Genomic DNA, 27780 nt, shown 5'->3' with positions numbered 1-27780 from the left:
AATACATATAACTAAAATATTGCAGACAAAGCCGTGCATTGTGCAGTTTTCTGGAGGTCAAGTAGAATAATGAAGTAAAAGGTCCGCATCAACCCCCAATAACTGTTTGCGCCGCGGACAGACGATTGAAGAAAATACTTATGGCGTAATGCGCGCTCAAATACCGGTGATGTCGTAGTCATAGTTGTTTGAAAGGATTACTGTTAGTTTAGCTTCCTAATCTTGAGGCTCCCGTTGTAAGGCAAAAGCCATGTACTGAGTTTTTGCTGTCGCAAAACCTTTAAATCTGGCTTTGTGACCAAAAACCACCTTTTCCCAATGCATAAATATGCTTTCCGATCTGTAAAAGGGGTTGTGCAATTATTCCAGAATTGTAAATAAGAGGGCGGCCCTCCTCTATACAAGTTGCAGTAGAATGTAGTATTGTTTCATGACCTCCGTTGCGGCCCCAAACTTATCAAAAATTGCCACCTTTAAAGTTGGAGTATCTTCTTGATTGCCCTCAAGGGGCTCAGAGTCTTACTCCTATTTTCTTCCCAAATGTGATTTTATTAAAGCAGCACCTGCATTTTTAAAGGGCATGGGCTTCTTTTTAAAACCTTGTTTCCTGTTTTGGAAAGCAAATGCAGGGTTGGTGGTCTCACAGCCCACAATTCCTACTTTCACTGTGTATGATTCGGGCATCGCAAAATGCGCCCGACTGATTAATATTCATTAAGTGGGTCATTTTATGACCCCAGGTGAATGGATAATTTGCAGTGCAACCATTTAGTGCATAGGTTTCACTACAAACTGCATCTCGATCTTTAAACCATTCAATACTTAATTTGCACATACCAGGTTTGAGAACAAGGATAGTCCATCAGACTCCAAATACCAAGGTGAGTCCTACAGTGTCCTAGCCGAACAGCTCCAGAGGAAGGGGTTGCACCATACTGGGCCTGCAAGTACTGGTATTTGCCAAATGATTATCTCAGAGAACCCTGGAGCACAGCTCAACCCCTTCCAGGAACAAATCCATGTCTTTTGTAATTTGTCCTCTTTTTGTGCATGGGAAGAGTAAAGAAGGGCTTGAAATGAAAGATTCCCAGAACAAGGTATATGCCCTAATTTTTTATGGTGATAGGAAGGTAGCATTGGGGAGAGGAGTTGGCCTAACGGCTAGGGAGGTTGACCTTGAATCTGGGGAACTGGGTTTGAGTCTCGGCAATGACTCTGAACATCCTGTGATACTGGGCAAATCACGTAATCTCGCCGTGCCTAACAAAAATGAATGTGTCCTCATGTAATGCAACTGGTGCTATGTAAAGCGCTCTGATACCCGATTCGGGTCAAGTTCGTACTATATAAAACTCTGTTTAAAAAAAAATAAAAAAAAATAAAAGGTATCTGTGAAGAAGATAAGATTTAGCAAATTTCAGGGTGCAGTAATTCTGGGTAAGGAGGGCGTACTAAGCAATTTTTGAGTGCTTCAAAGTTACCAAAGTAGCTTGTGAGTTGGGCTTTGCAGTTGTCCATCTTCTAATAAAATCTGCCTGCAGAACAAGGGTGAATGAGTTGGGTGATTGGGTGGTGTTGTGTGCTTTCAGCTTGAGAACCTGCTAGACTCGATTAGCCAAGCAAGAAAAGCTGCAAGTCATAGCTTCAACAGGAGCTTTTGAAAGAAGACTGACTTGCCATGATTCTATAACGAGACAGTATTGTACTCCAGTGGTATGTGATGGTGTTAATTAGCAAAATGAGCCTCTCTCTTCTACAACTTCAGAAATAATTTGTTCTGTTGCCATATGTCAGTCCATTCTCCAGACTGCTGGTCACCGCTGGGTATTCCACAGAAAATGTGAAGCATTAATCTGCTACTGCCACCTGATCAAAATCTTGTGCCACAAGAATATCAAGTATTTGAAGATGGCCTCTTGAACGGCCTTGCTGAATAAAAGACTGCTCCACTAAAAGAGCTACTCCTTAGTCATGTCCTATACAAGATTTTGACTCCTTTTCTCCTGCTGATACCACTGACAGCAAGAAGCTATTACTGATAAGCAAAGCCAGTGAGACTCAAGCCACTGGAAACTCCTTGTAGGATCTCGATCTTCTGAAGCCTGGAAACAGAAGGAAGGTATATACGCTTCTTCCAGACATTGTGATATCATTCAGTGATACCAAACCTCTGCTAAAACTAAGAAAAAAGCTGTAGCATTCCACACCAGGTTATGCCACCTGGTTCTGAGTTGAGAAATGTATTCTAATGTCGTTTTTGTGTACTTTGAATTCAGTGTCGAAGTGTCTTAGGAACCATCAAGGTCACTAGAGGGTAGCGTATAAGTGCAAACATGCGAAATCAACAGAAATGTGTCAATTGTTTAGTAATGTTCAGTTCGACTGCAATTTCATTACTATAGTGGACTATTGAAAAATTCATGTTGCTTCAGTCTCTGTATATTATTTTGACTTAGAAATAAACGCAAACGTTAATTTTTACCATAAGTGTACTTTGCTTATTTTTTAGAATATAATTCAAAAGGCAAAATGTGAGCAAAAACACGGCACAATACCCTTACTATTTGCAAAGGATGCCACAAAAAAATGTGGAAATATTCAATGCATTACTTGCCAGTGCTTGATTTCCATAGCTGTGCTCTTCATTTCATTTTTTTATTTTAAAGTTTCTCCTATATGTTACGGTTAATTTGTTTTATAGAAACTGTATGAAATTAATCATCCTTAAGTATGTAATCTGGAGTCGAGTCCATAATGACCACTGTAGCATTTGCATGCAAAGTGTTTCTGTTTTAGTTGTCTATATGATTATCTGCATTATGTACTTTCCGCCTTATTTAGAGCTTGGCTGGTGCAGGACATCCCTCAAAAGTGGCAAATGTCCCATCCACTGTATTAAGAGCACATTGATATCATGCCACTTTAAATGCCTCCATTGTATTAGGAGCACATTGATATCATGCCACTTTAAATGCAAGTAAGTAATTTCCTCTGTGTTTTTTGACTGGTGTCCCATTTCGGCAAAGACTGAAGACTTCGCTTTGCCTTGTAGCCAACAGAGCCACTGTGCAACTCAAGTCTAAAGAGATTTTGATTATGGGTAATTAACCAACTTCAGCAATAACGGCTATTTGAAATTAAAATCTTCTAAGTCAATATTTTGTTTTGCTACTAAATTGAATTAACGATCGATATAAGCATACTGACCTGTTTTGCATATAGCGTTTGACTTCACTGTCTTGCTACTTCATAGAACTGTCATTAACAGGTGTTAATAGTATTCAGCTGAGTCGATCTCCGAGGAAAGAAGAGCAGGGCAGGCCCCATCACAATATAAAAGTCTCACCTTCCTGTTACATACAAATGTCCAGAGCAATTACAATAATCCATCTTGCCAATATTGCAATTCTCTTTCTGTTCGCTGTTATTAGCATGGATAATTTTACCCTATTAGCATATACCAGACAAACTCAGAGAAAGGTTTGAGATTTGTTAATGATTTTGACATGTGGATTTGGCATGTGAATTTAGTTTGTAGAGTTTAGTTTGTTTTAATGTATTCATAATATGTACACATTCCCTTTAGGTGGCCTGGATGAGGCCCTGTACAATGTAATAGCAATGGCACGAGAGCAAGAAATCCCTTTTATCTTTGCACTCGGAAGGAAAGCGCTTGGTCGTTGTGTAAACAAGCTGGTCCCTGTTAGTGTCGTTGGAATCTTCAACTATTCTGGTGCTGATGTAAGTAATTATTGTGAAGTGTGAACAGTGTGAGATAACTATTATACCCCAGTTCCTACTTTACTGCTGAGGATGAATGATTTGAACGTCATTTTTTTCTAGACTAGTTAACTCTGTGAATGTGGGTTTCTGCAAATATTTGTTAAAGTTAAGCAAACTTGCACACTTGTATTTTCTCTTGCATTTATTTTACGTGTCCATCCACTGCCTAGGTCCCGAATAATTTGAGGTCATTTGTCAAGATGTTTATACATAACTGTGTAGGTTAAAGTGTTAACATGTCATGCTTTTGTCTCTGCCACGAGACGTGGTAGGTGTGAAGCTCTCATGGGCCGCTGTGACCCTCTACATGCACATTCTAGCTTCATTGCCTTCAATGGGCTCTACAGATATGGACTACATTCTCCATTGTGGATCTGTTTAGTACGGATTAAAATGAACAGTATGCCACATGCTGGCTGATGAAGCTTACATTCCTATCCAGTATTCACTATTTGCTTTATACATACTTTAGCCAGCATGTTTTGTCTGTTGCGTGGCTTGTCATTTTCTGAACAGTGAATAGAATGGCCTTTATGAAGAGAAATCTTTGCTTATGTCTTGTTCTTTGAGCCAACTTATTTATGTTATGACAGGATGAAATATATTTATTTTTGCTGTTTTATAAAGCCTGAACATCACCCAGGGGCATTAGAGTGCCTTACAAGAAAGACGACGTGTGTACAGGATAGCAATCTTTAAACATAAACAGATAAGCAAACCGGGCAGGAAAGTAGGATTAGTTCAACAAGAGTTAACCAACGGATTCAAAAGAGGGACGGAGAGTAAGTGAATTCTGCATTAGCCAGATTCTTTCATATGAATAAAACATAAGCAAATTAGCTAGAGTGTCTTTCAAGTAGGTGGATTTTGAGCTCTTATCTAAAGCTTGCATGACAGGGTCCTGAATAGGGAGGGTGGGAGAAAGAGTTACAAATCCATTGTGTACGCTCTGAGAAGATCTGTTTCATACTACATTTATTGTTCGAGTGTAAGAGGTTCTGGGAGAAGGAATTCCGTTTTCCTTGATCCCTGCTGGGTGGCAGAGATTTTCAGTTTGTCAGGTAGGAGGGAGAAGATTCATGAAGGGCTTTGTGAGTGATATAGGCAGTCTTGAATTGAGCTCTAACAAGGAGCAATTTGTGAGTTAGAGGGATGGTGCTGATGTGTCAAACTTTTTATGATCTCTGACAAATCATGTCCATATGCAGCACTGCTATGAAGAATACCAGGTAGATTTTTGGTATTCTAGAGAAGAGTGAGTTCCTATAGTTCAGTCAATAGAGGATAGTTTTTAAGTATTTTTTTGGGAATTAACCTCCCTGATGCTGCAAAAAAGTCTTGTTTGATGTTGCCCGTCGCTCTTGGCCATTGCTATAGACGACAGGTGGTTAAGGCAGTCATCCAGGATAAAGTCCAGCTATTTAGTGTTTGTCACTGTTTACAGTTTGGTGGCAGGGGAGACTGTATTCACTTTTTAAAAGAAAGGCTGCATTATTTTGGTTAGATTAGTAGAAATGTTATTTTTGATAGGTTGAGTTTTAGATGGTAGAGTGCTTTCCACTTTTGGATTTTAGTCTAGATGTAGGAGAGCAGAAGAATGTCTATAAGCTTCAGATCGATCTGGGTATCATTTCCATACTTGTTATAAAAAAAATCCGAGTTATTGAGAATCTCTTCACTTCATGTAGTCACAGTGTACGTTGAACAGGGTTGGAATAGGATTCTGCCCTGTGAACCCCTTTGTTGTAGGTCGAACTTCCTGGAAAAGAGCACCCAACTTTAACTATTTTTGAGTGGAGGTGAACTAATCTAGAACTATCCTTCAGTGCCCAGCCGTTATTGCTGGATTTTAATCAGAGAGGGGTGCTGAACTGTATAAAAAGTGTCTGAAAGGTCAATGAGCACAAAAAGTCAGCAATTGTCAGAGTCTAGGATGCAGAGCGCGTTGTCAACAATTTGCAGAAGGGCAGTTCCTGTATGGCTCCAAATTGAGGGTAAGGTATTGAGGAGGTTGTTTGTCTGGATGCATGGAGAAAGTTGGATAGCTAGGAAACTTTCTGCTACCTTTCCTAGGAAGGGATGACGAAATATTAGCATTTGTAAAGCACACAGCTAACTCTGGAGAGGTGTCCCGTCGCACGGGGGTCCGTCGGGAAGATTAAGTGAGCTATTGCCCAGAGTCACATGGTGCTGGGCTAACTTGCCACCGGCGCCAGGGATCGAACAGTGAACCCCGTGGTTCGGAGTAAGGCACCCTGGCCGCTGCGCCACACCTCTTCCACAAAGGTAGGCTGGAAGTTATTCAGATCATTTACTTCTAATGAGGTGGGTTTTTTTCAAGAAAGGGAGAGACTTGGCCCGTTTTTAGGCTGTTGGGGAATAAGATTTTGTTCAAGAGAAGAGTTAACCAATGCAGACTAGTACGGAGCAAGCTGCTTGGCAGTAGTTTTGCTCATAGGACTAGGTATTAGATCACAGAGGTGGATAGAGGGTTTAACTTTGGTAATGTGATTTAGAAGCTCTGTCTCCAAGAGCTAGATTAAAACCGATGAAGTGGTCAGAAATGTAGAGGAAGACATAGGTCAGTAAACTTTACTTTCTCATCAGAGAAGTTTACCAAGACTTAATGTTCGGTTTCTGGCATAATTGTTGTAGTTTTGGAACACTGGTTATTAGATCGATTCATGACCTCAAAAAGGAAGTTTTGGTCACTTCATGGAAATCTCCAAAATAGCGCAAGGGATTTTCGACCTTTCTCAAACATTTTCTTTTCACACATAGATCTTTTAAATAGTTTGCAAGTGAGGTTTTTGGCCTATTCTACTTGATCTTCGATGAAGCAATTTGCTTGATTATGGATTTCATGCACTAGTTGTATTAATCCATCGTGGAATAATTGTCTTGCTTAGGGTCAGGTTCGAGTGATCAAGCGTAAAAAAAAATTGAACAAACTGATTACTTTCGGTTTTAGTTTCATGATCAACTGTGTTGAAAGCAGTTGACAAGTCTAGTAGAATGAAAAAGTTCTAGTAATCATGAAGGAAAATTTCAGTTCTAATAAGGACACAGAGGCTAGTATTATGCTCTACTTTCTTTATTTCCTTTCCAGCAACTTTCTAAAAACGAACTCAAAAACCATCTTTCCCATGTTGCACATGGAAAAGGTCAACAATCCATCAGTGAACAGTCCAGGGTGTCCTCACCTTCCATAGCGGAGGACGTCACACAAGCGTCGACCCCGTGCCTTCCCCCTTATCCTGGAGCTGGGGCGACTATGACCCGATGTAGGCAAACTACCATGCTCTACATGCCATTTTTGGGTCCATGCCTTCCCTTGGAGCGCCTTCAGGCCCCAAGGAGGTAGAGGGTACTCTGACTGGGACCACGGCGGTGGGTTCAACTTCGGCACCAGTCGAAGGCCCGACTCCATTCCTGGAGTCGTCACTGCATCAGTGCACAGTCCGGTGCGGCTTCCAGCTGAGACACCAACATCGTTGGACAAAGTCTTAGTGATTGAAGTTGATATGACGCTGCCCCAACATCGGTCGGCGACAGAGACAGCGCTGTTAGACACTGCGGCTCCCGCATCTTCTCCTTTGCACTCTGGCGTCAGATGCCATCTCTGTTGCTGTTTCCCCAGTGTTGCAAGGTTGTTCAGGAGTCAGTGACGTCTGGGACGTTGACTGCTTGGTTGGTCCTGTCCAGGCTCGTATGGAGGTTCCTTGGAATGCATTGGGTGAGGATGGTGGTCTGCATCCCTTCCTTGTTTTTGACCTGCTTTCTCCGCCACAAATGGCAATGGACGCGAGTGCAGAGTAGTGAAGAGAGCTTCTGATACCTTACAATTACTGCTTCCTTCTGTGACTTTGTCATTTGATCCTTTAGTGGATCTGCTTCATCAGGGTACATCAGGTGTTGAACCCTTACTACCCTATGGAGAGGCTCTGTACGATATTTCACTTGAAACTTGGATAAGGCCAGTGACCGGAGTCTCTGTTGATTGTGCCATTTTCCATCGTCCTGTTACAGACGACCCTGTCTATCTTTCTCGACACCCTACCACTAAGGGGCATGTGGTGCAAGCTGCAACAGCTTCGCCAGATCCAGATGTTGCTAGCTTGCTTCCACCGGGTAGGGAATCCAGATGGTTGGATTTGTGTGCCCGAAATATCTTGTTCGAGGCATATGAGCTGCAGATTACACACTATGCATAGATCGCCATCTGGTGTTGGGCCCGGATGGTTGCACTTGTTTTTGTCCTGGAAAGTCTTTGGAAGTCACTAGATAGGCGACTCCTCCTTTGGATCATAGTGCGCATGGGCATCGGCTCCATCCTCAGATTGTTTTTTTCCGCCATCGGGCTCGGATGTGTTTCTCGCGCACCAATTCGGAACAGTTACCGTTTTTTTCTTTCGACGCGCAATCCTTCCCTTTTCAACGGTATTGTCTTGATCGCGTTTTCTCAATCCACGCGACTCAACAACTTCGAAGTCTTAGATTCTGGTCGTCGACGAAGGCCTTCGGGCCTACCTGGGCCTTATCTGGCTCGTGGAAAGTATGCCATTCAAAAAGTGTCCCGAATGTGGGTTGAAGTTTCCCCACACCAATCTGCATGAGGTGTGCAACCTCTGCCTCTCACCGGAGCACGTGGCCAGAGACTGTCCAGCTTGCGCCTATTTCCACTCCAAGAAGATGATTCGGGACCGAGCTAGAAGAACCATGGCTCGCTCATCGTCTTCGATCCCCGACGACATCATCCAAGAGGGTGTCGATGTGCCAGAGCAGGGGCGGGTCGAAGAAGGCCTCATCAGCGCCTCCGAAGCCGATGACTCCGACGTCGAGGGCATCACTCCAGCACAGAGGGTCATGAGTACACACGTCTACCCCAACCCGACCCCCCCCTCGACACCATCTAAAAAGGCTTGCTTCGGTCACACATTCACCTTCGGGCCCAGGTGCACACCAAGAGACTGCTTCCCATGCCCGGCCTCCGGGCCCGGTAACGAAGCCTACTAAGCCTTCAGGTGACTCGGGCTCAAGTCAGCCTACACTCTGTGCGGAAAAACATCCATAGGCACCGAAAAAGAAGCCGTCCTCTTCCTCATCCACGCCGACCGCGGCTTCGACATCCAAGCACTCTGCGTCGAAGACTGGCACTTGCTCCTCGACACCGACAACACACTCTGAGCCGACCAAAAAACTGCCACCAAAGGGCCCGACTCCCATGCTTCGAAGCCGAAAAAAGACCTCGGAACAGAGGAAACCGGTTCCTACGGAACCAACACCATCGGAACCGAAGGAACGGCCTCCCACAGAACTGTTTCGCCCAGATCCTACCCAAAAAACTCTTGTAAAAGACTGGACACTTGATGCTTAGCTTCAAGAAGCGACTACTAGATACGCCTGCACGGGCTCCACTACCGAAAAAGAGAGATTTTGCTTCCTCTCCATTAAGGATCCCTTCTCCTCTTCCTCCTCCTACTCCTCCTCCCCCTCCCCCACCACTCCGCTCTCCTACACCATCCCCCTACTCCAGTAGATGATGATGATGATAACACCTCAGAGGATGCAGGGGGAGGTGCGGACGATCAACGACTAGGGGACCCTATTCCTACCGGCTACCCAGACCCTGGGTTGATTATAGCATCCCAGACGTCCCTTGCATCCCACAGAGGACAGCTATACCTCCAGGCCTTCCGCCCCAGAGGACACTATCTGCTTTAACCAGCTCCTCCTCAGAGCTGCCCAGTACCACGGGGTTGACCTACACACACACCCCGTGGAGGAAGATTTTCTCATGGACACTTTTGACACCACACAAAAGTCCACCTCAATTTTACCCATGCTTAAGGGAGTCATTAAGCATGCACCAGAGGTCTTTAAAGACCCGGTCAGGGCTCGAGTCATCAACCCTAGGATCAAAAAAAAAATATATAAGGCCGCCCCTACTGATCCAGCCTACATTAAAGACCCCGCACCACTAGACTGCCTTGTAGTCTCCAATGTGCGAAAAAGAGCCAATTCCCAATCATCAGGTGACGTACCACCACCAGATAAGGAGTCTAAACTCCTGGACGCCTCTGGTAAACTAACGGTGTCACAGGCGGCAAACATATGGCGCATTGCCAATACTCAAGCGCTGTTAGCTAGGTATGACAGGGCACATTATGATGAGCTTGAGTCCATAATGCAATTTAACAATAGAACAATGACTCAACTGGTATATCAAGCAAGGGACTGTTCATCAAATTGTATCAATCATATAGCACAGGAAAAGGGACAAGGGAGACCAAAGTAAGGTGGAAAGGTTGTGATTTGCATATAGAAGCACAAATTGACAACTAAATTGTAGTAACCATAACAACCAAATGTGCATCGGAAGTGTTGCAGTGAATAAACGGCGCAGTGACACAAGTGATTATGCAACAACGTGAGGCGTTGCGGGAACAATATACAGTGGGGGTCAGACGAAAGTATTAACCATAAACTGGTACAATTTCAAAGTTTGTAAAGAGACCCTTCGATTGCTGCAAATGGCGTTGTGGAGTAGACGGCGTTTCGACCAGTATTACTAATGGTCATCATCAGGACAATGGTTACATTAATTCTTGAAATGTGCTCTATAGAGTAGGGAAGGAAACTGGGAAGAATCAATTGGATGAAGGCCCAGAGAAGAAATCAAGCAAAAACATGAAGGAGAGCACTGGCTGGGAGGCGGATACCTGTGGTCACTATGAGGAGCGACAGTCCAGAGGGTGCATCCCACTCGTATAGAATTCGTCACTTGAAGGGAAAAGCATTCAATGGCTTAGCTGAGGTCTATGCAGAGGAGGGAAGGGGACAAGTGCGGAAGTTGCTTCCAGGTGGTGTCAGGAAAAGGCGACCAGCATGGTAAACACACAGCGCTCTTACCTTGTGGAGGATACCCAAGGTCAAGAGAAGGCGGCGAGTCAAGGGCAGGGCTGTAATCAAACCGGAGGGAAACAAGTTCAATAGGGAATCGTAGACAGAGGGTGGGCATAGAGCATGGAAGCCCGGGCAAAACCGCACCGTAAGTTTACCTGGAAATGAGTAAAGCGTCACGAACGCGCTACTCAGCGGTTCCGGTATATGTTTGAACCAGCCGATGGATCACGTGCGCGCTGGGAATGAGTCATGCGGGATCCTGTAGGGAATGGAGACTAGAGAGTGGGGACTATGGATCGAGTACCCCAGGGGGACTAATTAGAGAAATACAACAGTAGAAAGTGAGTAAAAGACACCGAGATATGGTGACATAACATACATATTCTCGTGGTAACATTCACGTTACACATCATGATCGTTATCAGGGGAACAGAAAAATACAATGAATTACATTACGTATTGAAACTGCGTGATGTAGACCAAACAAATTATGTTATACATTTAAGGCTTGCAAGTCACAAGAAAAAGTAAGCAAAAGGAGATTAAACAATGGGAGCAACTATGATATATGGTCTTATTTATGGACTCAAAAGTAGCAGACAGTCAATGTGTGAACACAAAGGCCTTATTAGTGCGATAATTTGTATGTACAAGTGAAAATGAAGCAAAACTTGAGGACAATTTGGTTAGGCATATAAAACCAACATCTATTATACATCAGAAAACGAAATTATGCTTGAATTGTCGGTAACACCACTGTATGCACAATAAGAAGCATGACGAAGTGTATCGTAGCAGTGAAGGATCGGTGTTCTATATTGTGGTGATTACTGTATTCCATTCATCGAGCGAATTGAGTCCTTGGGCCCCAGAATTGCAGCGTGAGATCCATCTACATTCGCATTTGTTTAGTAGGGGTTGGAGATAACCACCACGGACAGGTAGTAGAGGACGGTCTGACCTGCTATGTCATATCTGTCTCAGAGTGGTTGTTTTCTTTGAAACGTGTGGCCAGCGGTGCAGTAGTAACATTACATCTAATGCGGCTCTTGTGTTGGGAAATGCGTTGCTTGACCATCTGGGTGGTTTGGCCTTTGTAAAGTAAATTACACGGGCAACGGATCGCATAGATGACATTATTAGTACGGCAGTTGGAGAATTGTTTGAGTTGATAGGTGCGTTCATTGGTGACAAAACCTTGGTGTCACTCGTGAGGTCACAAACGTTACAACTCTGGCATTAGAAATGGCCTATGACGGGCGGAAGCCCCCATTGGGCTGTCCTGATGGGTCACTCTTTTCTTCGGATGGCCATGTGATGGCGTGGACCAATTTGTCCGACAAGTTACCACCTCTTTTGTAGGAAAGTAAGGGGGGTTCTTTGAAGTGTGGGAAGGTACGGAGTAAGGTCCAGTTTCTTTTAATGATCTTGCCCACCTTGTTGCTCGAGGGGCTATAGGTAGAGACAAATGGAATACAAGAGTTTTGACGTTTGATTGATGGTGTCAGGATTATCTCTCTATGGCTGTACCATGCCCGTTTGAGGGCCCTTCTGATCAGATGTTTGGGATATGTGAGTCCATAATGCAGCGCCTCCCAGACAGGTATGAAAATAGGGCCAATGAACTCATACAAGAAGGTAAAACCATTACTAACACTTCCATCCGTTGTGCCTTAGATGTAGCAGATACCACCTCAAGGGCAATTAACACCAGTGTCCTTCTGCGTAGGCATGCCTGGCTATGCATTTCAGGTTTCAAACCTGAAGTCCAGAGTTCCATTCTCAATCAATCATTCGATGAGCAACACCTATTTGGCCCTAATGTTGACGTATCCCTTGAAAAAATGAAGAAGGATACCGATACAGCTAAATCTATGGGAGCCTTGCAGTCACAAGCTCCCAGACGTTCCTTTCGTCGCTCATCCTTCAGGAGCACCCCTAGAGGCTACTCCTCGGATAGCCCCTCCACTTCTTACAAGGCTCCCACCCAATCCACCTTTACTAGAGGTTACCAAAGAGCTGGTTACAGGGGGAACAACAACAAAGGCAGAGGCAAAACCAACAACTCCCGCTCTGCCTCCACCCCCACCCAATGACTTCCCTTCACTTCCCCCAGACCATTCCACTCCAGTCGGGGGGAAGACTCCAACAATTCCTTCCTGTCTGCACCAACATGACCTCAGACAGGTGGGTGCAACAGATAATTCAATCAGGTTACTGTCTCAAACTAACATCTACCCCTCAAACATACCACCTAAACAGCGTCCAATGTCACAAGAACATTTGTTACTGCTAAAGCAGGAGGTAATCTCCCTCCTACAAAAAAGTGCAATAGAACCAGTTCCCCTGCACCAACAAAACAAAGGAGTTTACTCCCTGTATTTTCTCATGCCAAAGAAGGACGGCTCTCTAAGGCCTATTCTCGAACTCAGACCCCTAAACCTATACATACACTAAGACCATTTCCACACGATCACACTCCAACAGGTCCTTCCTCTGCTTTCACAGGGCGCTTCCTTGCTACCCTTGACCTCAAGGGCGCCTATTTCCACATTCCCATTCATGCCGCTCACAGGAAGTATCTCAGATTCGTAGTGGACAGTCAGCACTATCAATTCAAAGTACTCCCATTTGGAGTCGCAACAGCACCACGAGTGTTTACCAAGTCCCTAGCGGTGGTCGCAGCACACCTAAGAAGACAGCACATTCACGTCTTCCAATATCTCGATGACTATCTCATAAAAGCCAGCTCATACAACGAGTATACACAACACACTTGCGCCACTATCCAATTACTCCACGACCTGGGTTCACAGTAAACCACACCAAGTCCCATCTGCAACCGTTCCACACACAATACCTCGGTGCCACAATAGACACCTCAAAAGGGTTAGCCTATCCCAGTCCCGCCAGGATAGCAAACGTGCAGAATCTTCTCACCAAAATCTAACCACAACACTCTCTTCCAGCTCGAGTGTTCATGCAACTCATAGGGATGATGGCCTCGTGCATATTCATAGTGCTTCATGCAAGACGCCATAAGCATCCTCTCCAAGAGTGCTTAGCATGCCAATGGAACCAGGCTCAAGGTCAGTTAACAGATCTGGTGTTGGTAGACGGTCATACTCCTTGTTCTCTGCAGTGGTGGAACACTAAAAACCTTTCCAAAGGACGACCGTTCCTAGATCCGGTTCCTCAAATAGTTATGACAACGGACGCATCGCTCTCCGGCTGGGGAACTCACCTACTACATCACACCATGCAGGGCAGGTGGACACCTCAACAAAAGTTACTCCACATCAGCCACCTGAAGTTACTAGCTATATTCCTAGCCTTAAAAGCATTTCAAAAACAAATATCACTCAAGACTGTCTTAATCGCTGTAGAGAAGGAGAAAAGCAGCCGAGGCAGCGACAGGCATCTTTGCAGCCCGCCTCCCCAGCGCCAGCACACAGCACCCCGCAGCCGCTGCCGAGGACCCCCAGCCTGAAGACAACATGATGCTGAAGTGCCTGCCCGTGCTGGTCCTGCTGGCCGCCTCCTGGGTCCACACGCTGGAGGAGCCGAAGAGCAAGTCCAAAGTCTGTGCCAACGTGTTCTGTGGCGCTGGGCGGGAGTGTGCTGTGACGGAGAAGGGCGACCCCACCTGCCTGTGCATCGAGAAATGCAAACCACACAAGAGGCCTGTGTGCGGCAGCAACGCCAAGACCTACCACAACCACTGCGAGCTGCACCGTGACGCCTGCCTGACAGGCACCAAGATCCAGGTAGACTACGATGGTCACTGCAAAGAGAAGACATCCGACAAGCCAGTGGCGACCCCAGTTGTCTGCTACCAGTCTGATCGGGACGAGCTGCGGAAACGCATCATTCAGTGGCTGGAAGCTGAGGTGATTCCAGACGGCTGGCTCTCCAAGGGCAACAACTACAGTGAAGTCCTCGACAAGTACTTCAAGAGCTACGATGGTGGAGACTCCCGCCTGGACTCCAGCGAGTTCCTGAAGTTTGTGGAGCAGAATGAGACTGCCATCAACATCACCACGTACATGGATCAGGAGACCAACCGGCTACTCAGGGGTCTCTGCGTCGATGCGCTCATCGAGGTGTCCGACGAGAACGCGGACTGGAAGCTGAGCTTAAATGAGTTCCTCAAGTGCCTGAACCCTTCTTTCAACCCTCCAGAGAAAAAGTGCGCCCTTGAGGATGAATCCTACGAGGATGGAGCCGAGACCCAGGTGGAGTGCAACCGCTGTGTGTGTGCCTGCGGCAACTGGGTGTGCACGGCCATGACGTGTGCTGGGAAGAATCATAAGGATGGTGAGCCAGACGAGGAAATGACCGACGAAGAGATGACCAGATATGTGCAGGAACTGCAGAAGCATCAGGAGACGGCTGAAAAATCCAAAAAGATGAGCAGCAAGGAGATGTAGACCACGTGATGTCACCGCAATGGGAGGAGCCAAGAAGATTTGCTCCCAGCACGCACGCGCACCTCTATTCACCGGCGCGGGGTTTGACGCGCAGAGGGAGCTTCTTTTGCCAGACCATAAATATTTGCAATTTATATCAACAATTTTTTTTAATTGAAGAATGTATTCTGTTCATTTCAGTTAGGGATTTGTTATAAAACCAGACTTGGGAGGGTTACCAGAGCATTTTTGTATGAGGGAGGGTAAGAAAACTGATGGTGTCTATTCTATTACTGAGGTCAGCGCTTGTCAACAGCCTCTGCGTTTAAAAACCCGCCGGAGGAATTACGCACTGTTGAGAACCAGAATCTTGTATGGGGTTGGTGCCCAAATCTCTTGTATTTTTTTTAGTGGGACATTTAAACCGGTTGTTCTACATCAGTAACCAAACCAACTTGACCGCGTAGACTGAGGCGCAAGTAGCGGACGGTGGGAAGGAAGTGACATGAGGATGCAAGGTACCGTGGTTCCGGCCCTCCCCACCACCGCCCTCTCCACTCACTACTCAAAGTAGGGGCAGGAAACTTTGGTACCTATCAGAAGGGGAAACAGGAAGTAGGTAGGCACTGCAGGGTTTTATTTGGGGAATGAACAGATAACAGCTAGGATTGGAACTATTCTTTTATAGCTGGAAGTGTTTCAGAAACCAATTACACACAAGTTCTGTGTGGGGCAACTGGTGGAGTTAGGCAGTGAGTCACATCTCACGACAAGGACAGCCGACTCCAATGGAGACTCACTTGAGAGACCAGATAGAGGATGTGATGATCATTTCATTGTATGGGGTCTGAAACTTAAAGCGTGAGTGTTTGGGCACGGGGGTATCATCACCACGAAACTCAACTTTTTTGAGCACTCCGCTTTGTCTGCAACAAAGCATGTTGTGCTTTGTAGGCCCTTACTGGGGCATTTCAATGGGAGGATGTGAAAACACAGACTTTGAGGAACATTGTTTGCAAAAACATAGACTTCTAAACATAGAGTACCAGATGTCGATCTTAATCAATACCTCCCTGTTAAACTTGGAGCTGGCCCAAATCCTGACACTTGCCCTTGAATAAGGGAGGAGCCGACATTGTATGGTAAATTAACACAGCCTTAAATTTATGGGAAGTGAGCTTGGCAGCATTTAGGAATTATATACAGGTTGCAATATTTGGAGAGAGATAGTTACCGCATTTAAGTTTTAGATTTTGAAAGACTTTACTTAGGAGTCCGTGTTTTTGCAAAATGTGTGATCACACTCTGTTTTCATGAGTAAAAAAGTAAAAATAAGGTAGACCCACCTTCTGTCCCACAAGCCACTTGTCTGATACATTTTAGACCCCTTTGGCGGTGGACAGAGTCATCTTTGTTCAGTAGTGCACCTATAGAGTTCTAGAAGGTCCCCATCACGGCTGCTGCCCCCATTGAAGCCCTTGGATAACTTTTGGCGGGAATGAAAGGGTTGACTCCTCTGCCCCGCTTCTCCACATGTCTTTTTTCTAGCCTGTGCTTCATCTCTGCTCCCCATCCGTCAAATGCATGCCTCGCCTGCTCCCTCCCACTGTTTTTTGCACCGGCTACCCTGTCACTCCATGTAGGTGCTACTTTTAACCATGTCAAGGACTAGCTAACCATTTCCATTTTTTTTACATTTTTTTTATTCAGAAAATATCATTTTGTATAACTAGCTAGCAGTATTTTTTGTTTTGTTATTTAACATATTTTATTACCATGTGGTGCTTCGATATCAATCAATTAAACTGATTGTGGATGAAAATGCGCAATTGAGGTTCTCGTGGTAAAATGCCATTTCTTCCACCCAAAACTGATGGTCTCGCTTTACTGCTGGTGACGTCATCATTCATGTTTCGTGCACAAAAGCCAAAGAGCATGATGTCTCCAGCTGGGCCACGAGAGGATTTGGGCTTGGGTGGTGAGGTAGTGTTCTTGTACCACGCTGGTTATTTTTGGGGTATACTTCTAATGATTTTGGAGGCATTTCTGCCCTGTCCGTATTGAGGAAAGTGTGCCTGAAAGACCATCTCAGTCGCAGTTTCGGTTACAGGGCCAATCCCTTTCACGTGCTGACGTAGAACGATGGATCAAACCCCTCTTCGGTGCGGGTATGTGCGTTCCTCTTCCAGCGAATTGATCCAAATTAATGTTCACCTCTCAGGTGATAATGGAATAGAAAGTTCCTCAAAATCATCCGGGAATTCATAAAGATAATCACGCCCACTTTTGTAACCACATTTTGAAAGAACGGCCCATCCTGGTTGGCGGCTTGGTGCAAGGGGCGGCCGGGTCATACGAGGCAACAGTAATACGTTGAGAGTGGTGGAGTTGGTGGTAGACAGTCAAGCGTACCACTTTTCACAAAGATGCAATTGAATGGGGTCAGAGAACGCTGCCGCTTGTACAAAGTTAGAAGCGTAGCATATGCGCAGGGTGGTAAAGGGGCAAGTATTTACATTTACCGCAGTTGGGTATTTCATCTGGTGCGAAACATTAGTCACCGCCACCATGGAACCAATGGCAGTTCTGTTAAAAGACACATTAGCAGTAAGTGGTAAGGGAGTGGATCTGGTGACAACAGCATGTCCACCTTCCCTAAAGCATAGATATAGTGGCTGCTCGGTGACCTCCCGTCTCTACTGAACCACAAAAGCTGTCAGCTTCCACACTGAGCCGGCTGATCAAATATTATATTTAGGGCAAAACTCTAGCAAAGCCCTCTTTAATCTAAAAAAGTGTCTTTTACGATGCCTAGGCTGACATTTTGAAGAACAATAACTTTACCCTGAGTGTGGTGTTGCCTGCTGGTGGCGGCCATCTTGTTCCCTCCTTGTGCATGGCAGCCATTACAATTAGTGTGTTCAGTTCACTTAGATCAATGGCATAGTGACAGATGGGAGACAGGGTTAAAATCAGAAGGATTGGTTCGGCTGCTGCTGGCGCCCTAAGGCAAATAACATGTACTGTTGTCTACTTCAGAGCAGTTGAAATTCTGTTACATTACTTTGACCGCAGTTTGACCACGTATTTTTGTGGGGAGTCAGTTCCCCTTCAATTCCAAGCAGTATTTCTGTTGCTGTTTACTTTAAAAGGTGCTGTCCTGGTTTTTTTGTATTATTTTGTTACATTTATTAATTTTCAGTATTATAAAACATACGGGAAAAAACACACATTGTCTCTGCTGCCTGTGTCTACGCCTTCTTTAGTTTGTGTGTATCCATATTCCAGATGATTGTTACATGCATTTATTCTGTGTTTTTCTAAGTTTTTGTTGCGTTCTTATTTTTGTGGTCTGTAAGCCAAATAAAATGGACAAAACCATTAAAAAAAAAAAAAAAAAAAGACTGTCTTAATCCCCACGGACAACATGACAGCCATGTGCTACATACAAAAATAAGTCGGGACACACTCTCTGCAGCTCTCTCAGCTAGCACAGAACATATGGAGGTGGGCTATACCTCAGAACATTTTTCTCCTAGCCCAACATGTCCCAGGAGTCCAAAACACCATAGCCGATCTGTTGAGCCATCAAACAAAACAGATCCACGAGTGGGAACTTCATCCAAGTTTTTCAACCATTTTTTCAAATGTGGGGGCAACCACAGATAGACCTCATTGCCACCCCCGAAAACGCCAAATGCCCAACCTTCGCCGCCAGATATCCACACCCATTGTCCAAAGGCAATGCGATATGGATGAGCTGGTCAGGCAGATTTGCGTACGCTTTTCCGCCTCTCCCACTCATTCCACTAGTGGTACGAAAACTACAGCAACATTCCTTGACTCTCATCCTAAATGCTCAACTTGGGCCAGACAACCATGGTACACCACACTGCTGGAACTCTCTGTAGTGCCGCACCTGAAGTTACACCTTTCTCCACGCCTATTAACCCAGAACCATGGAGAGATCAGACACCCAGACCCAGCTCAGCTCAACCTTGCGATCTGGCTCCTGAGGTCCTAGAATTCGGTTACCTTAACCTTCCCCCTGACTGTATGAACGTCATTAAACAAGCTAGATGGCCTACCATTAGAGCAAATCCTAAATTCCTCCCTAAAGTCATTTCTCCCTTCCACCTCAATCAATCTGTAGAGCTGCCCGTATTCTTCTTGCAGCCACAAACAGTCGCAGAAAGAGCTCTTCATACCTTAGATGTCAAAAGAGCATTGCTTTACTACATCGAGAGAACACAACCCTTTCGTAAGACCAAACAACTTTTCGTGTCTTTCTCACCACCACACAAGGGCAACCCCATATCAAAATCTGGGATAGCTAGGTGGATTGTCAAATGCATACAAATTTGCTACCACAAAGCAAAACGTACATTATCTGTTCCTCCTAAAGCCCACTCTACACGAAAGACCGGGGCTTCAGTGGCATTTTTAGGGAACATTCCCTTAGATGATATCTGCAGAGCAGCTACATGGTCTACACCGCACACATTCACAAAACACTATTGTGTAGATGTGCAAACTAAACAACAAGCTAGTGTGGGCCAGGCTTTACTCAAAACACTATTTCAAACTACTGCAACAGATACTGGTGGTCGCCGCTAGGAGGGGATACTGCTATATAATCTATGCATAGTGTGTAATCTTCAGCTCCTATGCCTCAAACGGAATATACTACTTACCAGTATGCATCTGTTCTTGGCATGTAGAGCTGCAGATCTACACACGCCCACCCGCCTCCCCGGCTACCTTTATCTGTTCCAGTATTATCTTACTTAGATACAGCATACATGGGCATCTTTCCTGTTTCTTAGAAAGTTCCATCGTTTCCCTGCTGGCGAAAAACAATCTGAGGATGGAGCTGATACCCATGTGCACTATGATCCAAAGGAGGAGTCGCCTATCGCGTGACTTCCAAAGACTTTCCAGGACAAAAACAAGTGCAAACATCCGGGGCCAACACCAGATGGCGATCTATGCATAGTGTGTAGATCTGCAGCTCTACATGCCAAGAACAGATGCATACTGGTAAGTAGCATATTCCTTCTTCAGTTTGGCCTTGAGGTCGTTAAACAGGTCTTGTGTCTTTGGCAGAGTTTCTTAAGCTTTATGAGACTCTGTTGCCCGTCTGTGTCCTTCCCTTCCTGAAGGAATCGGGTCTGAACTCTTTCAGCTTGTGCAAGATGGCCATAATAAGGCGAAGTTTACCATCAAGTCTGCTGTGGACACCACCGATTCTATTGGTAGGGCCATGGCTTGGTCTGTTGCTCTTCGCAGACATGATTGGTTGCGTGAGTCTAATTTCCCTGACACTGTGTAGGAGAGTTTGACAGATATCAATCAATCAAAAAAACTTTATTTAGGCATGCATGCCTTAAAGATTTTTGCATACAAATGATTAGAAAACAGGTGAATTCAGATAAGTAGTAAGCAACTTCATAGTAATCATGATTATGCCATAAAGAACGATCAAAATTTTACAAATGTTATGATTCAATACAAAATAAGAAGTTGATATATACAGAAGGATAAAATGACCGGAATCACAATGGTACTATTTACATATTAAAACCCCATGTTAAAATACCAGTATTTAAAAATCACTTCCTCTACAATGTGCAATCAAGTGTTTAAATAACATCTCTGAGATACATTACATCTAAAACATATGTGATTGTATTTCCATAGCAACAATATACTTAAAAACTGTGGGCAATTCGGTACAAGAAGCATGCCTGTTTCATTCTAAGCTCCTTTCTAGCACCTTTTTCCTAATGCCCCACATGTGACTGAGGAACTTGGCAACTGCACAGGCAAAGGAGGGTCTGGTGTCTGATTTTAAAATTCACAAGGCATCCCGGTAGTTCCGCGTGCCCATTTGCTGGCAGATTGGTTAAATCCATTTTGATCTCGGGCACGCATGACCAGGACAAGCGAACAACACATGCGCTACGGACTCCAGGGTAGCCTTGCATCCAGGGCAGTTGCTTGGGCTTAGAACTTTGGTTTGCCACATGGCTCTCAACTCATTCACAGGGAGGGTCGCAAGTCTGAAATGGATGTAGAGTTTCCTATCATGAACAACTTGAATTAGATCAAGATAGGGTTCCAGGAAACTAATCTGTTTGTGCAGTAGGAATTCTGTGGCAAGTTTACCCCATCAGTTCTACTGGAATCTGTTTGTATTACCCATTCCCAGTAGTGCCTCTTTACTGTGTCTATTTGGAGCAGGAGGGAATCAGATTTTTCCCAAGCTTCCTGGAGCCCTATATCAGACACAAGCCTCCTTAAGGTGCTTAGCCACCTAACCTTGTTGGAGGTATCTAGACGGATAACCTCCGCCATGGCTTTCAGCATAAGGCGCTAGCTCAGGAGTCCTCTTGATTCTAGCCCAGAATAACAAAGGGCAGAGCTTTGCAATTTCACTTATGGAGCGGCGACTCATATCTAGCAATAGAGGGTAAAGTGGGGTGCTTTGGGGCAGCATCACTAGGTTCCTTAAGAATTTATGCTCCGATCTAGTGAACTCAGTTATCTCATCAAATCCCCGCAACTCAGACCCATATAGAAAAGAGCTGACAGTTTTTAAATCATAGATCTGTAGGGCAGTGGTGACTGGTCTGCTGTAGGAGGAACGTTAAGTACCATTTTTGTTACGTGGGGCTTCCAGGTCATTTTCTCCGACCGTTTGACCCCTAACTAATCAAAGGTGCTTACCCTTTTCAGGGGGGGTCCCTCCTAGAGTTAGCATGCCTTTATATGATTTAGGAGGATTAAAAGACATGAATTTAGTTTGTAAGGTATTTATTTCAAGACCCGACTGTCGCAGAAAAGTTTTAATCTGTTTAGTAATAGCTGTAGCCCAGCCGGGGATTTTGACACCAGCAGGGTGTCATCTGCAAACAGAAGGTTCCCTACCTTTTCCCCGCCTAAAGATTGAGCATCGGCAGGCTCTTGAGATGGAAAGCTTACCACTTCAATTCAATAATGTAAAGGGAAGAAAACGGAGGAGCCAGAACGCAACCCTGTCTGACTCCCATGCTAACTGGGACGCGATCTGTGAGTTCGCCCCTGCGTGCCCCATCTTATCCTGGCAAAGCTGTGTTCATGTAATCGGATGACCAAGTTGAGCAATGGGGGTGGAATTCCCATGTCTTTGAGCCCATCCCATAGCTTCTGTCTAGGGACTAAATCAAAGGCAATCTTCAGGTCGATAAAAACGAAGTACAGACTACCCTGGCCAATAGCTACGACTTAACAATAAAGAAGCAGAAGCCGGAATACCTGGACAACAGGCCCTTTCTTTTCTTTAAAGCCTGCTTGATAAGGTGATAGAATAGTGTTTTAATCGGCCCATGCCTGGATCTTAAGTAGGAGGGCTCGACTAAAGACTTTTTGCAGCATATCATTCAGGCTAATGGGCCTATAGTTACAGGGCTGACCTCTGTCCCCCTTTTTAGGTCTCGCCTGGCTATCGCGCAAGCGATCGCCAGGGAGACTTATGTAGGGGCTCCCAAAGGCTTCCCAGGCGGATCAGGTGGCGGTTACGCGCACAACCACGCGCATTCCATTTGCCACCAGCTACTTCCTGCGCATGCGCCGCCTCACGCATTCAGAGAGATTTAGTAAGGGGCACAAGACCTTAGGAATGCGGTTTATGGCCAGTGCATGTGAGGCATTCAAGCGCGAAGCTGGCATCTGGCATCGGACTTGAAAGCAGCAGACTGCTTTCGCCAGCGCGCGTTCGGCCTCACTTCCTGCATCCCCTCTTACAACAATTAACTTTCATTATAACTCACACCCCATATGCTCGTTCCCTCCCACCCTTCCTTTGATGTCCGCTTTTCTTGTTGTTTACAAACCACGCCGCACACTGCTGCACGCCGCACACTGCTGCACGCCGCACACTGCTGCACGCCACACACTGCTGCATTACACACTGCTGCATTACACACTGCTGCATTACACACTGCTGGATTACACACTGCTGCACGCCTCACACTGCTGCACGCCTCACACTGCTGCACGCCTCACACTGCTGCACGCCTCACACTGCTGCACGCCTCACACTGCTGCACGCCTCACACTGCTGCACGCCTCACACTGCTGCACGCCGCACAATGCTGCACGCCGCACAATGCTACACGAAACACTGCTGCACGCCACAAACTGCTGCACACTGCTGCATTACTCACTGCTGCATGCTGCACGACATTGCTGCACGCCGCACACTGCTGCACGCCGCACACTGCTGCACGCCGCTGCTCACCACACAGTGCTGCATGCCTCACACTGCTACACGAAACACTGCTGCACGCCGCACACTGCTGCACGCCGCACACTGCTGCACTCCACACACTGCTTTTATGCGAGTTTATGCTACTGACATTGTAAATGACAATGCCTTTTATTTGTTTTAAAACCAAAACATAAATAAAAGGCTTTGTAATTTTACTATGCCAATAGCTCAAACTCTTATAAATGCGAGACCTATTGCATTGCAAATGCTTGTTATATATTGGGAACACCTCCGTCCCCTGCCTGGACCCTGGGACAAGTGCCCCGCTTGCTATGGCATTTGAAAGAAGTAATCTATAACAAGTCCAGTTAGAAATGTCGGATAAGAAAAGGTCTCCCGAGATACCATCTGCCCTGGGGCTTTGGCCTGCACTATTGGTCCATTTGACTCCTTGATCTTACTAGGAGAAGAAATCTTTACTCAGAGGCATCCCCTATGACGGACAGAGAGTCAGCATCTGAGTAAAGCTTGTTAAAATGGTCATACCAAGCTTCGGCTGCAGTGTGGGTAGGGAAAGGATGAGCCCCTGCTTCAATACCCCAGACAAACAAAGACCAGAAGGTTTTAGAGTCTTTGGCAGCAAAAGCCTCCTTAAGTAGGTGGCAACTAGATTCGTCCCACTCCTCCTTGGCATGTTGGATGGCTGCCTTTATAGCTCCTTCTGGAATCTCTAATTTGGCTTCTGTCTTTTGATTTTATGGCCAGAGCTAGTTTTGAAAGCTGGGTTTTACACTCCTTGTTATACCAAGATTCTTGGCCCGTTGGTTTTTTCTCCCTTTGAGTTGTGCCCTGGTGCAGTGAAGTAATAACCTAATTTCTCAAAGAAACACTAGTGGGTAGTATCAACTTCGGCCAGCCCTCCTGGGCTTTTGATTCTTGCATGCCTACCTTAAAATCCTGCTGCATGCCTAGAAGCGTGTCTTCACTTGGAATTACCGTCTGACATTTTAGTCTGCGTCTATCGTTGGATAGAAGAACTTCATTCAAGTTTTTATTTTTGATATAGCGCGAACTTGACCCAGTATCAAAGCGCTTTACACAGCACCAGTTGTGTTACATGAGGAAACATTCATTTTTTGTTTAGGCAAGGGGAGATTAAGTGATTTGCCCAGAATCACAGGATGTTCAGCGTCCTTGCCGAGACTCAAACCCGGTTCCCCAGATTCGAGGTCGACCGCCCTAGCCGTTAGGCCAACTCCTCTCCCCTAAAGTTGATCGGGATTGGGGTCTCTTTGGTCAGGCCACCACACACTGGTTTCATGCTTCGACAAAGTGGGTTGTGGTCAATGTCAGTTGTATCACCCACTAGCATATCAATGACACTCCTCCAGAGTCTCAAATCTAGTAAGATATAATCAATATGAGATGGGCTATTAACTCTATTAAAAGTGTTTTCACCAAGTCTATCTGATTTTGTTCTACCATTCACTGCCCTTAGACCATGCTCTAAGTTTAAGCGGTTTACTTGGAGCACCAGTTGTGACCAGTTCTTAACTGGGGACAGATCTAATCGCGGAACAGACCACTTCAGATCTTCTTTGTGCGTCTCCATTACATCAACTATATCTAAGGGTTCACATGTAATGTTAAAATCACCTGCTATTATTAATCTAGATTGATGCAGACTCATGTCCAGTAACCCCTCCAGTTGCTAGAGTGTAGCAGAGGATCTGCCCTCTCTTGTGGCTCTCGTGTAAATATTATATAACTCAATAGGTTTTCCTGAGGGGCCCTCAATACAGATCCCCAGGATATCTGGGCTCTCAATATTGAGGAGTGTGATCTTACAGCCCAGGGCAATCTTGACCAAAATTATTAGTCCCCCTGCCAGTCGTCCTATCTCCTTTATAACTGCTGGGGAGCAGCAACAAACATACCTCAACCAGGCTTCAGGTTTCCTGAAAGATGCATACATCAAAGCCCTCTATGAAGTTATTCCAATGAGGAAGGGACGTTTTGCTACTTAGCCCTGCCACGTTCCAGGATACTAGTGTAAGTTGAGGATTAGGGCCTGAGCTGGCACACGCTATTTGAATTGGGCTGCCTTGACAACTGTTGATGGGGACTAGCGTTGTGTTCTTTACTTCTGAGCTCACGCTAGTGTAAAGCACCCTGTTTTTATTGGCCATTCTACGGTCTCTAGATCAGCTATCCCTAAGTGCTTTCCTGCTAGAATGGGGTAGCTGGATACCATCTAAGGTAGAGCAGGGTGCAGGTTTTGTTGGGTTGGTGAAATGGTGCCTATTCAGCCGGCAGTGTAACCCCCGGAGTAAATTAATGGCCTCCAGGGTTAAATTACAGCCTGACTGGTCCGAGATAGAGGGAGGTGTTAAGTTTGTTTAAACTAAAGGAATGTGTTGTTTGGATTTAATTTGGAATGAATCGGAGGGACAACTCCTAAGTTCTAAAGCTAGTAGATTTTCAACTAGTTCTTTCCCTTTAAGGGTTATTTCTATACAGTCAGTATGCTAATCTGGAGCTGTACATCTTCTGGCCCTTACTATGTCGTCACGAATCACGGAGTAGCAGCCTCTGACGTGGTGAATCTAGTGGATTGCTTTATTTGTCAGTGAGTCTTCCCCCTCCTATACCCTACTATCGGCTAGGTTGGGAACATTTACCATGAAGATTTTATGGGCCAGCGGTAGAGTTGGTGCGCATAAATGTGTTGACTGCATCCTGTCTGACACCGGGGCTACCTCCCAAAGAGTGTTATTTCTTATTACACTGTGTTGACTAAGATGCCCACTCACAAAGATCAGTTTCGGGGGTAGATAGTCTGTGGGGAGGATTACATCTGATGCCCCTAGATCGCGAGAGTTAGTAGTCAGATAGGAACTGTTTTGTGTAGGGTGAGCACGTCTGTGCTTACAAGGCGGGGCTGGAGTAGGAGGTGCATATGTGGGTTGGCAGGTTGTTCTTTGTGCAGACTCATTCGAGGAAGAAAATCTTATACTTATCGACAGTAATTGCATTAAAAGGCCTGTGAGACCACCTATCATTGATCTCAGTGCCCCTACTTCTACTTTTAGATCGCTGATAAGTCGGTGGGTGTTCTGATTCAGATCACAATGGTGGGCATCTAGGGCTGGTCACAGCTGGTGTTATTTGAAGTTTATCATCCTGAGGACCATTAATTGGGTGTAGAAGGGGGGTAAATCTATTACTGCAATGGATCTCTGGATCAAACTGAGTCTGGGGGCAGGTATCTGTTGGTAGGGAATGGGTTCCCACAGTATGAATTTCGCCTCCCTGGTTACTAGAGCTATAGTTGTTACTATTCATTCTTCTAAACATTTTTGGGATAAACGGAATGCCACTAGAGCTGATTTTGGTAGCGGTAGTCTGACTAGCCATAGCACATGGGGAAGTCACCATTTGGGTGTCTAGAATGCTTTTGCATTCATCTATCGGACTGTCAATACAGTCTAGTACACAATTGCTACCAGCATGTTTGTCTGCTTTTGCTACTTTCTTAGCTTTTTTACCCCTTCACCGCTACTTTACCTCCCAAGCCCTCCACTGCTTCCCTTTTCCTCATCCCTCAAATGATAATCTCACTAGTTCAACTTGGTGGTTCGTTATGAGGCAGTGAGACTAAACCCTACTGCAAGACCCAATCTGAGAGGTTCAGTAAAGGTGTGGCAGTGCCTAGATATTGGTTGTCTCACCGCAGGCTCCAGCCCAGCAGGAGGCCACAGTTGGAAGGTGGGATATGCGATGTGTTCACCACTGACCTCGGGTAATGGCTCACACTGCAGGATTGCACTGGGTCTCACGAGAAACTGGGGGAACGCAGGAAGATAGTGAGGGGCACCAAAATAAAAAGGCTACAAATAGTGTCCACCAGTAACAGCGACACTAAATATCTGTGATTGCCAAAAACTTGGTGAAACAGTGTTGGCGAAGATTAGCCCCGGCAGTTCAGCCAAGCTTAGCAGTCCATAAGCCACTAACCTTACAGTTCAAGGGAGGTCTAAAATGTTAGTGTTCGGCTTCAGATATAGCTTTGGTATATCACATCAGGCTAGGTCGAATCACCGCACTTCCCAGCTTGAGGAATAGTTCTAAAAATGCAATACCTTAGATGGCGGCAGCTGGTGCAAACTCCTGGATAGAAAACACATGAGGGGTGGCCCTGCACGGCCTCTTCCTGCAAGGGCGGCCCACCCTTTGCCAGGGTGCAGCCCGCGCGCGTCCCGCGAAGCAGGAAGAGAGCAGCGCTTAATTGCGCTTCCTTGTTCATCAGCCCTCCCTCCAGGCAGCAAGGAATCCTGGGGCATGGAGTCCCCACCTGGCCACAGCAGTCTTGGTCTATGACTTTTGATGGTGTCCGCTTATTGAACAGCCATGTAGATTCTGCGCTACAAC

General features: G+C 45.5%; 1 protein-coding gene and 1 pseudogene across 6 annotated transcripts in view; both read left to right on the top strand.

Moving 5' to 3' along the window:
• SECISBP2L (SECIS binding protein 2 like) overlaps positions 1-27780 on the top strand; it is a 600623-nt gene that overhangs the window by 385259 nt on the left and 187584 nt on the right. For all 5 annotated transcript variants that reach the window (XM_085644219.1, XM_085644216.1, XM_085644220.1 and 2 more), the window contains exon 16: positions 3587-3741. In XM_085644219.1, the coding sequence (XP_085500345.1) occupies positions 3587-3741 (155 nt within the window). The remainder of the gene's footprint in view (positions 1-3586; positions 3742-27780) is intronic.
• On the top strand, positions 14076-18495 carry LOC146860364 (follistatin-related protein 1 pseudogene; annotated as a pseudogene). Its single transcript, XR_014978813.1, has one exon. The product of XR_014978813.1 is annotated as a follistatin-related protein 1 pseudogene (transcript).

The sequence above is a fragment of the Triturus cristatus genome, chromosome 3_1 (genome assembly GCF_964204655.1).
Source record: "Triturus cristatus chromosome 3_1, aTriCri1.1, whole genome shotgun sequence".
In the NCBI taxonomy this organism is placed as follows: Eukaryota; Metazoa; Chordata; class Amphibia; order Caudata; family Salamandridae; genus Triturus; species Triturus cristatus.
Note: the sequence above shows the minus strand (reverse complement) of the source record. Positions and strands in the feature narration are given on the sequence as shown.